This window comes from Mustela nivalis (genome assembly GCF_964662115.1).
Source record: "Mustela nivalis genome assembly, chromosome: 15".
Lineage (NCBI taxonomy): Eukaryota > Metazoa > Chordata > Mammalia > Carnivora > Mustelidae > Mustela > Mustela nivalis.
The window spans coordinates 6,644,749-6,661,288 of NC_139034.1; the positions used below are offsets into that span (position 1 = coordinate 6,644,749).

At 38.2% G+C, this 16,540-nt stretch overlaps 1 protein-coding gene across 3 annotated transcripts in view; it reads left to right on the forward strand.

Annotated features, from left to right (window-relative positions):
* SGCG (sarcoglycan gamma) overlaps positions 1-16,540 on the forward strand; it is a 145,129-nt gene that overhangs the window by 32,038 nt on the left and 96,551 nt on the right. For 2 of the 3 annotated variants that reach the window (XM_082700219.1, XM_082700220.1), the window contains exon 2: positions 14,790-14,984. The exons of the other annotated variant lie outside the window; for it this stretch is intronic. In XM_082700219.1, the coding sequence (XP_082556345.1) occupies positions 14,790-14,984 (195 nt within the window). The remainder of the gene's footprint in view (positions 1-14,789; positions 14,985-16,540) is intronic. 3 annotated transcript variants of the gene reach the window in all.

Here is a 16,540-nt window from a genome sequence, read left to right on the forward strand (position 1 = left end):
AGGAGATTGCTCCTGGCTCCTGACCTTGTTATGTTTGGTGTCAGTCTAAGAAACTCGGGTCATGATGGGAAATGCTGGCCACATAGCTGCTTGGTGTCTCGTGGTCAGATGCCTTATCTGCACAAAGGCCCAGGAGTACTTAGAGAAATGTTTTTCAAATGGCATGTAATTCTCTGCCACAAATGGCATGGACTTATTCCAAAATGCTAGAGGTCTATATTGTAAGAATAGAAAAGGCTTACCCTTTCCTCGTTGTATGGTAGCCCAATTGCATGGCCTTGGGCTCTGTTGGAGCAGGGCTGTCTGAGTCCTTGCTCTGTACTCTTGTTCTGGTGTTGCTGGCGCCTCCTTCTGAGGACTCTTCATTCAAGGGTTTCCAGGTTTGGAACCTGAGCAAAGAGTTGTGATTTTTATAGGGATCCTGATCATCCATCCTTGATGCCTCTTCATTGCATAGATGGAGAGATCTCTCTTTGTGTTTGCCCATCTATCTTCATCCTCTTCAACTAGTCTGGCACGTCTGGCTTTTGTCTTTCACTATTTAAGCCATCACTTTCTCCAAGCTTTTGAGGGCCAACCTAGCAGTGTATTAATGCCACCTTCCAACACGCTTGCCATTTGTTCTTAAGTTCTGTATCATTGGAGGATGCTCTAATACCAAATGCTTTTCTTTGCCCACTTTGTATCTTCCTTGACCCATCCCCTCGGGACTCAGTTCCAGATACACTGTCACCTGCTGACACCTGCTAGATAGGGCCTTCTGGCCCTTTGGAGATAGTCCCTTTATTCCCTTATCAGGTCCTACCTTTCCCTACCTGGTTATGTGAGTGATCTAACCCCAGCTCTTGGTCAGCTGGCCAGGAGAGAACAGGTGAGGTGGAACGCTGTGACATCATCTTCAAGTGGGAGGGAGGGATGGGCCTCTCTGCAGACCCAGACATTCCAGGGACAGCTGGAGTTTCCAGTGCATCTGAGTACATTGGCTCAGATGTCTCATTCCAAGTCTCACGGCTCCACTCCCACCCTGTTGGGGTCCTGGTTCCAACAGAGCAGCCCTCCCTGGGTTGAGAATTTAGGCTTCTTTGGTGCTCCACAACTCTTAACAAAGGCTGGATCCTCTACTCTCTCTACCCTTTAGTTACAGGGAGTGAGAGTCTCTTCATCAGCTGCCAGAGAGGCCCTCTCATTTTTTACAGTTACCAGAAACAGGACCCTGGCTGCCAGTGATTGACAGGTGATCCAGCTCCAAAATACCATTTTAGATTTGCTTCCCCAGATTACGTCTGGCCTCCAACTCTGCTACCTGTGTTTTGTCAGGGACAGGGACATGGGACAGGACTAGGGGAGGGCAGGAGACTTAGGTTTATATAGAGGAAGCTCATTAGGCAATGTTTTTAGGAAAAACAGCTCTGCAGGAGTGAAGGAAGGAGAGAAAGGGGCAGAGGAAGAAGCTCTGTGGTATAGTGCAAACAGAAGCCTCTGTGATCCTGGGGATCCAGGGCTGGCTAGGGAGAGACAAGGGGTCGGGGGTGGTCTCTGGAGTCAGACTGACCCTTCAGAGAAGATGCGAATGAAGGCAAGGGCCAAGCCCTCATGCTGCCAGACTGAGCAGTTCTTAGTTGCCCTGGGAGGGCCATCACTTCGGATGAGTCCTCCCTCTCCAGCCAAGGACAGTTCTAGGGCCGGGACTCAGGTGTACATTATGTGCAGGAAGCGGTCCTGCTAGCCAGGGGAATGAGTCTCTTGGTGACAAGGGGAGGTCTGCAGGGCGCACTACAACATCTACTAGAGTAATCTTCAGGTTTTCTGTTTTATGTTTATTGGCTTGGACACAAATTTTTAGAAAATAATTTTCTTTCTTAACTTGTTTTATAGGTATAACCAAAGTACAATCCAGTAGAACAATTCAAAACTAGCATTAAATGGAGAATTGATCTTTGCATTATATTCATCCATTTGGTCATCAGATATTGGCAGTGTTCTAGGTGGTGAGACTGGCCAAGAACTCACAGGGGGAAAAAACCCTGCCCTTGTGGATATGGGACAAATAATGTGGGAACATGGATGCAATATTTTGGGGGTGTTGAGTAAGATAGGAAACTGGAGACAGGAGAGAACACTTTGCATTTCAGATGAGTTTGCTTGGGTTCTTAAGTATGGGAATAAGATAAAGCTACCACAGAACTACCAGGATATTTCCACCTTAAATAGGGACTAATGTCGACTAATTATCACTTTTTTTCTCAATGCAGACAAATTAGAGGTCATTATAATTTTGGTGATTATTTTGATTAAATCATTATCTTTTCAAAATATTTTAAGGGAACAAAATCATAAATATTCCATGGAAAATACATAAATGAATCATTCATATAATAATTCTAATAGGTATTTGAATTTTGATGATTCTATTAATAATATAGAGCTTTTCTGATATGATATGAGTTGTATCTATAATAATAGTTTCTAGAACCTTGTCAAGGTGTGGCACCATGACATTCTATAAATATATATCCTTCCCCATATATATATGGGCTGACTTCAAAGTGCAAAGACCATGGATATTATACTTAGGATATAATAACAGCGAGTATAACACTGCTAATGTTTATTCAATGGGCTAATCATTATTCTAGGAACAGTGCATTTTCCCTTTGGAGCTATGATGGCAAATTTCAGGGAAATAAACACCTCCACATATATAAAATTTATTAATATATTTGGGGATATATCAGAGCAAATGTTATGAGGTTAACTGGATTGATTGTGAATGTTAGGTGTCCAATGATATAAAAAATGGTTTGTTTGGAATAATGATAGTAGTCAGAGCCATCATAACTTTCATGAAACTTACAGTTCTCATGACATCATACATGTGATTCACCAATAAGCCTTGCATTCCACCTGTTGTGAGAAAGACACCAACAGGTACAGGCATTAGGTGGTCCTTAAGAACTCTGGGAATCTCCGTTTAAGAATTAGGGAACTTGAAAGAAAACTATTACTTTACCCATGATATTAGGAAATCATTTATAAGTTAGGACACCAATAAACAACAGCCCAGTGAAAACTTTGTGTTCAAAAAAAAAAAAATTCTTGAAAAACTGCACAATTAAGCTGTTTAGTGATCCTTATATAGTCTACATGTTTGTGGGTAGTTTCTGAGTGATTTGACAAAACACAAACTCAACAGTAAGAACTTGGGGGAAGAAAAGATAACCATATACTGTTTCCTAAAAGACTACATGTTGAATCAAAAAATAAATCCTAATGTTCACTTTCAGCCATCAAAATCAAAGAAATGTATATATTAAAGATAAGCCACAATCAAATAATAATCAAGCCTTTCTCCCTCACTTTCATTCAGGAGTCTTAAATTGTAAGGAACTAAGAGTCTCCCAGTAAATCTTGTCCATGATTTCCCCAGAGCTTTAGTGGGATCACAGGTTGGAGCAGAATTTAGGGAAGGAATACCAGTGTGAAGAAGAGAAGATAAAACAGCAAGGGGAACTCCAGTCTCCAGCGAGCAAATGCAGGGGTTAGAAAGAAATGTGGGTCTATGGGCTGTACCTCATAGACAGAACCAGATGCCAAAGTCCTACATCCCTGTCAGAAAGCTCTTCAAACATATTCCACCAAAAGTCAGAACGTGCCCTGAGACTAAGGTGATCAGGAGTCTCTGCTGTGAGGAGAAGCCTCCAGGGCTTGATGTGTTGACCAGTTGACAGAACTGATCATCACAAAGTTTTTGTCCTAGAACTAAGTAAGAAATATCTTTAGAACTCAGTCTGGTTTATATGAAAGCAAAGGAAAATACCTAAGCTTCAGTAATTGAAAAGCAAAAGTAGAAACCGTACTCTTCAGCTACTATTCTTACTCCCAAATCCAACTCATTTATCCCATCAGGGTAGAACTTTATATGATCTTGACCCTTAAAATGAGCTGTTCAGACACAAAGAATGCTTATGATTAACATTCATGCTAGCAAATGGAGTCATATGCAGGATCGCTGAGATGTGAAATGAGGGAAGTGTCAGCCTATGAATTATGACATATGTATCAGTCATCTCATTATGCCAGTGAAAGGGTCTGGAAAATATGTGTAAATCTATCATTTCCCCCTTTTGTTTGATATGTTCCAGTTCTTTTCCTAGCTATTCATGAAGTTAGTAGGATCTCAGTTAAAGAATGGGTAAGAGAGATAATAGGATGTCTGGATAAAGATGGAATGGCTTACATTTGCAGTCATAATGCTGTTTCCTACACATGGAAATCTATTCTACAAATATATTACAGATAAGAATATATTTTATTTGGCTTGCCTGTAACAATTACATATAATCAAGTGCTTGCTCTGTTGCTGGTACTAGGTGCTGGATATATAACTGAACAAAGTATCCTTCTTGCCCTCTTGGAGATAAGAGTCTAAAGAGGAATAGATGATACAAAGTAAACAAATAAAGGTATCCTTATCCATCCTGAGAAATACTATGAAAGAAATAACCAGGACTCATTTGTAAATTAGGACAGGACAGAAGATACACGGAAAGTGGGGTATTCATGAAAGACCATTTAAGTCAAGACAGAAGTGGCTGCACAAAATTTGGTACAGACCAAATCTTCAGTCAGAAGGAACAACATGTACAAAGGCTATGAGATAGAAAGAGCTTATTCTGTTTGAGAGGAGGAAGGAAACCAGTGCTGAGAAGGGCAGAGTGGGATGAGATGGGACTGGGGAGGCCAGACACACCAGTGGAGTGGAGCTTAGTAGGAAATGCAGCGGGAGGCCACTGAGTGACCTTCAACAGGAAAAGGGGGTTCGCTTTTGGGCTTCCAGCAACTCCTCGGTATAGCATTTTGTTAATATTTCCTTAGCTCTCACTGCAGCCAACTACTAATTTGTCTCTCTCCACTTGATGTACATGCACTAAGTCAGAGGTTAATGGTAGGTATGAACCATGCCAAGAAGCGGGGCGTATTTGGTACTGGATAACATCTGGTTCCAGTTAAGAAGCTAGGTCTTCATCATGAAACTTGAGTGAGCACACTTCTAATTGGCATGAATACTGCTCTTGCTCGATCACTATTCTGTGTCTGATCTCTGTCAACTTCAATTTCTGTATGTTAATATTACTTCTCAGGCAAACACTATATAATGACACTGTAAAAGTCTCTGACTTCTGAGTTTATTTAATAAAAACAAGGATAAAACACCGAGAAAAGTATGTTTGAATTGCCCACCTTTATAAACCTCCACTGTTTTAAAATAAGCTTACATCTGAACTATGAAACAAAATATGATGTTTAAAATCACAGTTTTATTACCTAACATTTGTATGACTGTGGGTTTGAGGTTTTCTTTTTCCTTAAAGTCCTTTGTTCATTTAAATACAAGTTTCTTCCCCATTTAGGTCTCTCGGCTACTTAAGGGGCATTTATTCTCTTGGTTTGGTGTATTTTGTAAAGAATTTTTCTTAAATGGCAGAGTTTGCCATTTTATTTTAAAAGTCAGTACTATTGTAAAGAAGAGAGAACAATCTGATCACCCTTCTTATGTGGGTGTGTATGTGTATTTATAATATGGGAATATAGGTATAAATGATTATAACTTTGGATGAAATTTGTAATTATTGCCCATGTACTTTGCTGTATTTGGGTGTCTAGTGCTGAGCAGCTTGACTGAAAGATAAAGCAGATCTATTCTTCAAGTTATTTTTATCATCCTAAAGGTAGTCATAAAGTTAGGGTGAGTATGGTAAATTTATTACTAGCTTTAGTATTATTGAAAGAATATATGTATCAAAAGATTGATTTGTATAAATTCTGTAAATCTGAAAAAATAGAGAAAAACATTTGGGAAATGCAATTTTCAATGAAAAAAGTGCTTGAGAAATGAGCATGGTACCCTCTGCTGGTGAGTTTGAAAGTGAACATGATCCTTCTAGACAGCTACTTGGCACCATGTACCAAGGACCTCAAACAAACACAGTAATTTTAATTCTGGAAACTTAGTCCAAAGAAAATTAGGAATGAAAATGAAGATGGATGTTTCAGGATATGTGTTGCAGCACCATCTATCATAGTGAAAAATTGGACAATAAATGATGAAAAGGAAGGAATCCATTGGATTCTTACAGTATGACAGAATTAACTGTTGGACATGAAACAATATCCAAGGGAAATGTTAATGATAGAGTATTAAATGAAAAAAGAATACTGAAATACATATTAAAATGTAAATGCATAGAAAAAAGCAAAATTTTAAAATGGTTAATAATAATTTCCCCTACATTTTTTTTTCTATCGCTGTTTAAATCTCCCTTAGTCTTTGCAAACAGCTCCAGCACTTGTGTTTATCTGCATTCCCTTGGTTCACAGTGAAAAAGTTGAACTTTTTTACTATGGGTATTGTTCGTCATTCATGGTTCTTTGGTGTATGTGCATGGTTTTGTTCCAGTGTTATTGGATTATTTGTATTTTTTAATGGTAACAACCTTGTCTTATCTTTAAGACAAAAGTTTTCTTTGACTTATTATCAACCATTGAATTTTTCTTGGGGCAGACTCCTCCCTATTACTCTTTGTTTTCCTAACCATTTGCACCTCATCAGAGTGATGTGAGTTACATGCAAACAGGGAGGCTGGAAATAGTGAGAATTAGCTAATTAACATGGGAATTAGCTATCTTTTGGAAGTCTAAAAGCAAATGGAAGGAGAACTCTTTCATCCCAGGGTTCTCAGTGAGAGCATGAACTTCCTCCTTCCCTGGAAGAGTGTCCCATATATAATGGATATCTCTTGTTTCTCACTTTTTATTTACTCATTTATCACCTTTCTGTGGGGGCTTGTTTTAGACTTCCTTCTCCTTTCTCTATGTCCTTTTGTCATGATCTCATTTTTCATACTGAAGCAAACTGCTTTCAAACTGTGCTTCATATCCAGTAAGTGACCCTCTCTATACATTCATTTGTCCAATGCAGACTCAGTGATTGCCTGTTACGTGTGCATGACTCCTTCTGGTCATGTTTAAGCAGTCTTGCTATTTGCTATTGACCACTCTTGTGAGTTGCCTTGTCATTTTAATGGATAATGTAACATGATAGTATATGCTGCATGATAAGAAATTATGCTGCTTGGACATCAGAGCTATATTTTATGATATGAAAGGCAATTTTGAGACTATAAAAAATAATTTTCTTGCAGTTTTTCAATTGACATGATGGGTGCTATTAGAGGTTTGGAAAACCCCCCAGTCAGCATGCCCTGTGGCTTGGCGGGACGTAACTCAAAGCAGAGTTCCATCCCTAACACTCAGATGAATCTCCCTTGGAGAAATGAAAATGGCCAGGGGGGAGCTGTGTGCATTAGACCTCCTTCACCCCTTCCTCGTGGTTATGGCAGCAATCGGAATCATCTGTGTATGTTGGAATGAGTGTGATCATCAAGCCGCGACCCCAGTCCTTGTAATACATTTCATAGTCTTTGGTTTTCGCTTTATCCATTATTGTGTAATGCACTTCTAATTTTACTCTGTTATCAATAGAGCAAAGAATTTGTGTGAATCAAATCCAGTGGCATTTCTTCATACTTCCTTGTGAAGTAGTATGTTATCAGATTTTGCAACTGTTATATGTATGCTCGTAAAGAATATGCATTTTCCAGCTGGGCTCTATACACATCCATTTAAACACTTTTCAGTTGTATTTTTGAAGTTTTGTATAGTGCCACTCATTTAAGAGGGCTTGATCTGGCAATAGAGGATTGCTAAAATCTTCCACTATGATAATGGCTTGTTTCATTATTTTTTGAATTTATTCAGTTTTTATGGCATGTATGCAAATGAATAGATATACATAAAGGTATTTCAGGGTGTTTGTTAGATGCATTTAAGTCTAGCATTTCCTGGTGACTCTAATTTTATATCTCTAGTGTTACAGCAATACCCCACCATAATGTGCCTGTAATCATGGGAGTTCAGATATAACATAAATGATGGATGGCACCTGTCCTCTGCTCCTGCCGCATTGTTAAGGGGTAGCTGAAGTTTTCATCTCCTTTGGAGTAAAAGGATGGGTGGTGACATGTGTGTTGGGCTGGAAATAAGCAACACCAGTAAATGCGGCCCCTATCACCAATAATCTAGATTACTCTTCTGAGACTAGGTTAACTGGGACATTCTTTGAATCACTGCTTCTTCCTCCTTCCCTTCCTTCTTGGAATCACTATGTAGACCCGAGGGCTCAGGATCATTCCCAGCAGGCTCCCTACCCAGAAGTGCTGGCTGGTGAAAGGATGGATCTGAACTCTTTGCCAGACTCTCTGATATATAGGCCCTCATTGGGGTGAGTTCATTAATTTTGCAACATGACTACATTTATAGGGTTGAACTCTGGGACCCATGCTTATCATGAGGTTTCTTTGTTTTTTGTGTTCTCCAGATTCAGAATTATTTAATACATTTCAATTACTTTATCCAGCTCAGGAGTCAGTATCTGTTTTCAGCCTAATTTATCTTCAGTTAGAGAAATTGCTTCACAGTTACCCTTAATCATTGTCTCCCCACTGTTTTCTCCAGTTACTCCCCTGGAGCTCCAGTGGAACACATGTAGACCATCTCAGCCTTCAGATTTCCCTTCACATTTCTCCTATCTTTACCATGCTCTCATGTTTTCTAAGATTTCTTACATATCTGTTAAATACACATAAGACATGTACTTTATATGTCTGAAAACTTCGAGCTATATAACTCATTTTTGAATTTTAAAACAGAACTGAATTTCTCATTTCTAAAGGGTCTATTAAGTTCTTTTCAAACATAGTTTTTAAAAAATCATATTGGCTTCTTTTCAATATCATCCATGTATTTATGATTTCTATGTCTCAAACTCCTGGCAATAGCCTATTCAAATTAGGCATGTCAATAAATGACCCTTGAAATTAAGACCCTTGAAATGTCATTGAATGACATCTATTTAGTATACACAGTGCTCAGTTCCCTATGTTGTGTCCCATGGCAAGAATCAAAGAATATAGAAGACAGAATTCCTATCTGTAAGGTGGTTTTATTTTAAATAAGAAATAGGGAACCATGAATTCAGAGGGCATAAAAACTGCATAAAGATATTTATGCAAAAATAGACTTTATGTCTGAATCCATCTCTATTAAAATTTTGATAACTGTATTTGAGAGAAGCATTAAAAACCCATCAAAATTAAATATATCACCATCAACAACTTTGAGAGACGGTTAACAGGGAAATAGGTATAAGTTTTTTAATGATAACATAAATTATTTTATTCTTTTCAAAGAAAATTACTTTTATTTATTTATTTATTTGTCTGTTTGACAGAGAGAGAGCATGCACAAGCAGGGGGAGAAGCAGGCAGAGAAGCAGTTTTCCCACATTGCAAGGAACCCGATGTGGGGCTCAGTCCCAGGATGCTGGGATCATGACCTGAGCCCAAGGGAGATGTTTAATTGTCCAAGCCACCCCGATGCCCTAATAACATATGTTACTTTTTATAACATATGTTACTTTTTAAAATAAAGTGCTCTCCAAAGATAATTTTTATTCAACATGTAGTAAAACTCAAAATTCTTTCTTAGAATATAGATTTTTAGTTCTAAAATAAACCATTATTTCATTAATTTTTTAGTAAATAGCTCACAAAGTCCTCTGCATTGTCCCAGTGCAATTTCTTGCCAGCATGAATGCTATTTTGCTGTTGTCTGACTTAACATGCTGAAGAATTGGTACCCTTCCCAATGCTGATGATAATAAGTATCTAAAGAAAGTTAACTGAACCAGATAGCCTCTGAAAATCTCTTTTAGCAAAAACATAATACACTGTGTCAAATAAAAATAAAAGCCACCATGAGCTAAGAGGAATATAAGCTAATTATTAAATAACAAAATGGATTTTTTAGAAAAAATTTAAATTGAATGTTCCACCTAGCCATTTAAATCATGCCCATCTAGAGTAAAATCCTTGTTTATGCAGCATAATCAACACTGAGAAATAGCAATAGCAGGTTAACCAAAATCCTTAAAGTGGGCAGTTATAAAACATGATAGAGAAAGACAACTGGGGAAAAAAAAACAGATGTGAGAGCAGAAGTGGTGGTAACTAGAGCTCAAATCTGGAAGGACAAGAAAGGAGATCACTAGCTTCTGAAGGTGAGCCTGGACTCAGTATGTTCACCTGAGGAAATGGGATCCAGACTCTTAGGCAGTCAGCAAAGTAGGTGCACAAAAGTGGGGTAACTCATGGGGCACCTGGGGACTCCGTTGGTTAAGAATCTGACTGTTGGTTTCAGCTCAGGTCATGATCCCAGGGTGGTGGGATCCAGCCCCACGCTGGGCTCCACACTCACACTGGAGTCTGCTGGAGCTTTTCTCTCCCTGTCCCTTGCCCATCCCCACCATATTCTCTCTCTCTCTCTCTCTCTCTCTCTCTCTCTTAGTTAAGCATACAACTGTTGGTTTCAGCTCAGGTCATGATCTCATTGGTGATGGGATTGAACCCTTCGTCAGATTCCCCACCGAGCTTCTCTCCCAGTGGCCCTCCCTGCTCTCTCTCTCTCTCTGTCCCTCCCTCTGTCTTTTCCCTCCCTAAAGTAAATAAATAAACCTTTAAAAAAAAAAAAAAGATGCATCTCCAACTGGGGGTAAGTGCAAATGAAGAGAGGTAGTCTAAGGGCTGAGTTTGAGGCTGGGAGATGAGGAAGCAGCAAGTGATAATAAGAAGCAATTGCCATTGCAATGAGGGTTCCTGGAAGTGGAGGTGATGACTATTTGGCATGTGCTGACCTGAGGACATATGAACACATGCTTCGCTTAGCAACATGGAGGTCATTGGGGGGCTTATTACAAAATCAGGTTCAATGGGTGGTGGGTATGGAAGCCTGTCAGGAATTGAGTTCTAGAGAGAAGGAAGACATAGAGGAATAGTGGGTAGAGTCAACACACTCATGGAGTTTTGGTGGGAGGAGGAGTGGAGAAATGGAACTGGGGCTGTAGATATTTGTGAAGTTTCTGCAGTCTGCCAGGGCATATGGTGGTAAAAGCAGAATCGCTATTCTCGGGAGCCACAGACTGGTCTTATATAGTTTGTCTTTGTTAGTTTTCTTTCAGTAATAAAATCCTACAGACCTCATTTTCTATATTACTAGTCTTCTTTCCAATAGGTCTTTTCTGAAAATGCTTTAACAGAGACAGCGATTTTATTTCTATCTACTTAGCCGGGATCCCCCATTCTATTACCTCCTCATCCACAGTCATTGTTTGAGTGTTGGGCCACAACTACTAAATCTTTTCTTAATGTATTCAGTATGTTCATAAGTCATACAATGTTTTATTTAGTCTTTAACTCAGAGGACTCACCCACACCCACTAGCCCCATTTGCTATCATTGTCCCTGGCAGGTAGATAGCTCAATTAGTGTTTTTCAAGTTCAATAGTTATTTCTTTCAATTTTTTTATTCATTCACTTAAGACCTCTATTGTGTGCCTATTATTTGTCAGTTACACTGTTTTAGGGACATAGCAATGAACAAGATTCACATAGAATTTACATCCGAAGGAGGAGGAGTCTATAAACTGTGGAAAGAAGACTATTTGCTCTCTGGAAGCCCTGTTGGTTGAACTCCTGAATTCCCAATTAAGTCTAGAAAAGAGAATTCATGCATGTCTAAGACTTCTTTACACAAGTTTCTCTCTGTAGCTCATCCTGCTACTCAAAGACCCTTGACACAAGAATGGACCCAACAATTTTCTTTTTAGAGTAGGAGGCCCCAAATGAAGCTGGAACTACTATATATTCAAACATATGTCACTTTAAATTAGATTCTCCTGTAACCTGTAGCACTTGAAGGTGGAAGCTCTCCTTAAAATGAGAAATAAAAGAATCTTGTTTAAATAATTGAAACAGATTCCAAAGACTGAATTAGAGGGAGTTAAGGTCTACCCTCATAACAGAATTGCTACTGGCTCTCTTGTAAGCCATAACAAAAAGGTCTTAAATGGATATTAAGGTTTTCCCCATTTTATGTAAGTGTGAACAAAACTCTCTATGAAAGGTAGAATAATGACTTCAAAATAGGTTCATGTCCTAAACCTTGGAAACTTACATGGCAGAAGGGATTTTACAGTTGTGATTATGTTAAGGCTTTTGAGGTGGGGAGATTGTCCTGGATTCCCCCAGGTGGGCCCAGTGTAATCACAAGGTCCTTATGAAGAGGAAATAGCAGGGTCAGAGTCAGAGAATGAGCTGAGACAACATAAATAAAGGTTGTAGCCAAGGATTGTGGGCAGCCTCTGGAAGCTGGAAAAAAGAAGGAACAGATTTTCCCTACACCCTCCAGAAAGAATACAAACCTGTCCACACTTTGATTTTTGGCCCCCAAAGACCTATTTTTGGACTTCTGACCTTCAGAACTGTAAGATAATAAAATTGTGTTGGTTTAAGCCACCAGATTTGTGACAATATGTTACACCAGGAATAGGAAACTCTATGTAGGAATAGAAATACATAGCATTTGGAAACCCCATGTACACATAGCATTCTTGGAAAGCTGCTGTTTTTACTGATCCGTAATGACATTGTAAAATAGTGCACTTGCTATAAATTCAGACTCCCTGGTTACCCTTCCTGATACAACTGCAGTCTCTCAGCCTGTGCTTCACAGAAGTTTTGGACTTGCCACCATTAGTACAGATAATGACAAGCGCATTGAAATAAATGTAATAGCGGGAGGTGATGATATATGACGTGAGTGCCCAGAGAAGGCATCTTTGAGGAAATGACATGTGAGCTGCCACTGAAGGCTAAGAAGGAGCCAGCAGGGGGTTTCAGGTGGAGAGAATGCCCAGGACAGAGGTCTTAAAGTGAGTTAACTTGTCGCTTAAAGAGTAGATGGAGCATTGCGAGTAAAGACCAAATGCTAGTAGATGATGTTGAAGAAGTAAGCCAAGGCCCTTCGTGGAGGGTCTAGCCAGTGACAGAGGAGCTCAGATATTCTTAGGGTGGGGAAGAGCCTTTAGAAAGTTTGAAAGAACAGAATGATAGGAACTTATTTGGCTGCTGGGTAGAGCATGGTTTCTGAAAGGAAAAAAGGGAAACTGGCTCCATAAGAGAGTTTGTAGAGGCTTGAACTAGTATGGGGGCAAGAGGAGTGGACACACTCAGGATACAGATTAAGGCAGAGCTGATAAAATGTGAGAAGTCTGAAGGGAAAAGAGAAGAAGCAAGGATGACTCCTAGGACTTTGGAGCAACTGTATTTGTGAGGCGGACTCTACTGTAAAGAAGACTGAGGACCTCAAAGAAATGAGCAAATCAGTTATGCCAGTTATGACATCAGTAAGCATTTAGGTTTTGAATCATGTAGATTATCCTGAGTATTGGAAATCCTATGTAATGAATAGCACAGTTTTATATAATCAATTAGAATGTAGGAAAATCCAATTGTTGAATGGGAAAGAGATTTAAAGAATTATTTCAGAGTATGACTTATTTTAATAAGGACACTTCCAAACCATTCCTAAAAATAAATGTAAGACCTTTGCATTAAAAAAAAAAAATTCCTAGAGAATATTTCACATTCTGATTTATCATTTTACTGCATTTACAATCAGGAAAGTCTTTGTAATCTCTAATCTTCACTTTATAAATTAAAACCACTTTTTTGGGTGCCTGGGTGTCATTAAGCATCTGTCTTTGGCTCAGGTCATGATCCCAGGGTCCTGGAATCAAGCCCCGCATCAGGCTCCTTGTTCAGTGGGGAGCTGCTTCTCCCTCTCTCACTCCCCCTGCTTGTGTTCCCTCTCTCACTGTCTCTCTCTCTGCCAAATAAATAAATAAAATCTAAAAAAAAAGAAGAAACAAACAAAAAAACACTTTATTCTTTCCTCTGTTGTGAAGTGAAATAATGAATAATTCTTTAAAATCTCCTCATAGAGTTGAAATTATTATGAAAACTTAGTGTAATTTACAGAAAACAGTGAGTACTTATAAACATTTGTATGCATGTATACATTCTGATTGTTCTTGGAAGCTGGTTAATACTGGGGAACTTTATTATAAGCAAAAATGAAGAGAGCCTTTAATTCTGAGTAATTTAGCAAATGAAGAAAGATGTGATTTAATTATTTGACATAAAAACTAAATAATTGGATTCCATTTTAGAAAGATATGTAGATATCAGCTTGATTTTCCTCCCACTGAATCTTTTAAAAATTGGTAAGCTGATTATTTTAGGTTGATGCTTCAATTCCAAGTTTAACCCTGCAGAATTTTGAAAGTTGACTATATATATATATATAAAATGTATTATATAATATATATTATATATTATATTATATTTAATCATATTATATATAAAATGATTAAAAGGTGAAAATATGGTCACTGGATTTTGATGAATTGGTTGTATCTAAACTATTTCGAATGATAGAGAAAATATCACTCTGTGCTTGAAATAATGATATATTTCAAAGTAACATTTAGTTCTTTTTAAAACTCATCTTCATTTTGAAAATTTATTATTGGGGTAAAAAGTATAATCTTGTGGGACTTGTAGTAAATCAGTATTGACAAACAAGTTCTCTGTTTCTGTCTCTTTGTCCCTCCGTCTCTCACCCTCTCCGGCTCCTTCCCCTCCTCCCTATGGCTCTACACTCCTTCTCTCCCTTTCTCTCTCTCCTTCTCTGTCTCGGTGTCTCTCTGACCCTCCCTCTCGACCTCACCCGTTCCCTGTCCCTTCTCCCACCCCCTCCCTACCCCGTGGCAGATGGTCCGTGAACAATACACTACGACCACAGAAGGCACCCACATACAGAGGCCAGAGAACCAGTGTGTCTACAAAATTGGCATTTATGGCTGGAGAAAGCGTTGTCTGTACTTATTTGTTCTTCTTTTACTCATCATCCTCCTCGTGAACTTTGCTCTTACAATTTGGATTCTTAAAGTGATGTGGTTTTCCCCAGTAAGTAGTTTCCTTTCCTGGTAAGCATGTTCTTGTTCTGTTTGGTCTATCACTTACCCATATTGTATTGGTAGAAGCCTCCTTTAATGGAATTAATGTTTGTTTTCTTTCTGGGTCAGAATTCTCAGTAGCAAAATATTCATACATTTATCTTTCTTAATTTCACTGTGAACTGTAAGGTGTTGGGGTTTTTTATTTCCTATTGTGATTTTTTATCTACTTGTGGGAAAATTATAACAATCTTGAGTTTGTGGTTGACTGAGTCAAAATCACATAATGATTATTTAATCCATTAATTTATAAAATTCTACAAATCATGTTGGTTTTTCTAATGCCATTAATCTACAAATACTAACCATCCAGATGCTACTTTCTCATTTTTAAAGTTTCATTTTAATATAAAATAAATTCATATCCACACTCAATATTTAACAAAAGCTTTGAGTAGGTAAAATACTCATAGTCCTAAGGAATTCATAGTCTATTTTAGACATCCTCCTGTTTTCAAGATAGCTGGATAATTGTATTTGCTCTAATAATATATTATATACTTTTTCAAAAAAATTTGTTTAATATAAAAGTGTCTTAATTTTGCTAGATATTTATCATAGTAAGAAAAATACTGCAGTGAACATCACAGGTAGGTCAATCTGTTCCCTATATGCACCTTGAAGGTATGATACAGGCACAGGCTCATTCCAAGAACAGTAGTTATAGCAGTCAGTCTCAAATGCCTTCCTTTGATTAGTCTCCATCAGTCTCTATGCAAGTATTTCTTTCCTGTCATTATTCTACAGCCAGCAGGCACATTATCTATTTTGTTGACATAAATATTTATATTTTCCCATATTCAAAGAGGCAAATTACCAATCCCAGCAAAATATAGCTTAAAATGTGTTACTTAATATATTTAATATAAACACATACTGTGAATTGTTATTATAAACCATATTTAAGTGCTATAAATACATAATGTTTTTATTTTATTTTATTTTATTTTATTTTATTTTATTTTATTTTATTTTATTTTTGCAGTGTTCCAAGATTCATTGTTTATGTACCACACCCAGTGCTCCATACAATATGCACCCTCCTTAATACCTACCAGGCTCACCACCAGGCTGGGTCATCCATCCCTCTACTCCCCTCCCCTCCAAAACCTTCAGTTTGTTTCTCAGAGCCCACAACCTCTCATGGTTCATCTCCCCCTCCAATTTCCCCCAATTCACTATTTCTTTCATTCTTCTAATGTTCTTCATGTTATTCCTTATGCTCCACAAGTAAATGAAACCATATGATAATTGACTTTCTCTGCTTGATTTATTTCACTCAGCATAATCTCTTCCAGTCTTGTCCATGTTGATACTAATTTGGGTATTCATCCTTTCTGATGGAGGCGCAATATCCCATTTTATATATGGACCATATCTTCTTTATCCATTCATCTGTTGAAGGGCATCTTGGCTCTTTCCACAGTTTGGCTATTGTGGATATTGCTTTTATGAACACTGTGGGGCATAGGGCCAATTCGAGTTTATCTTTGTATATGGTGTAAG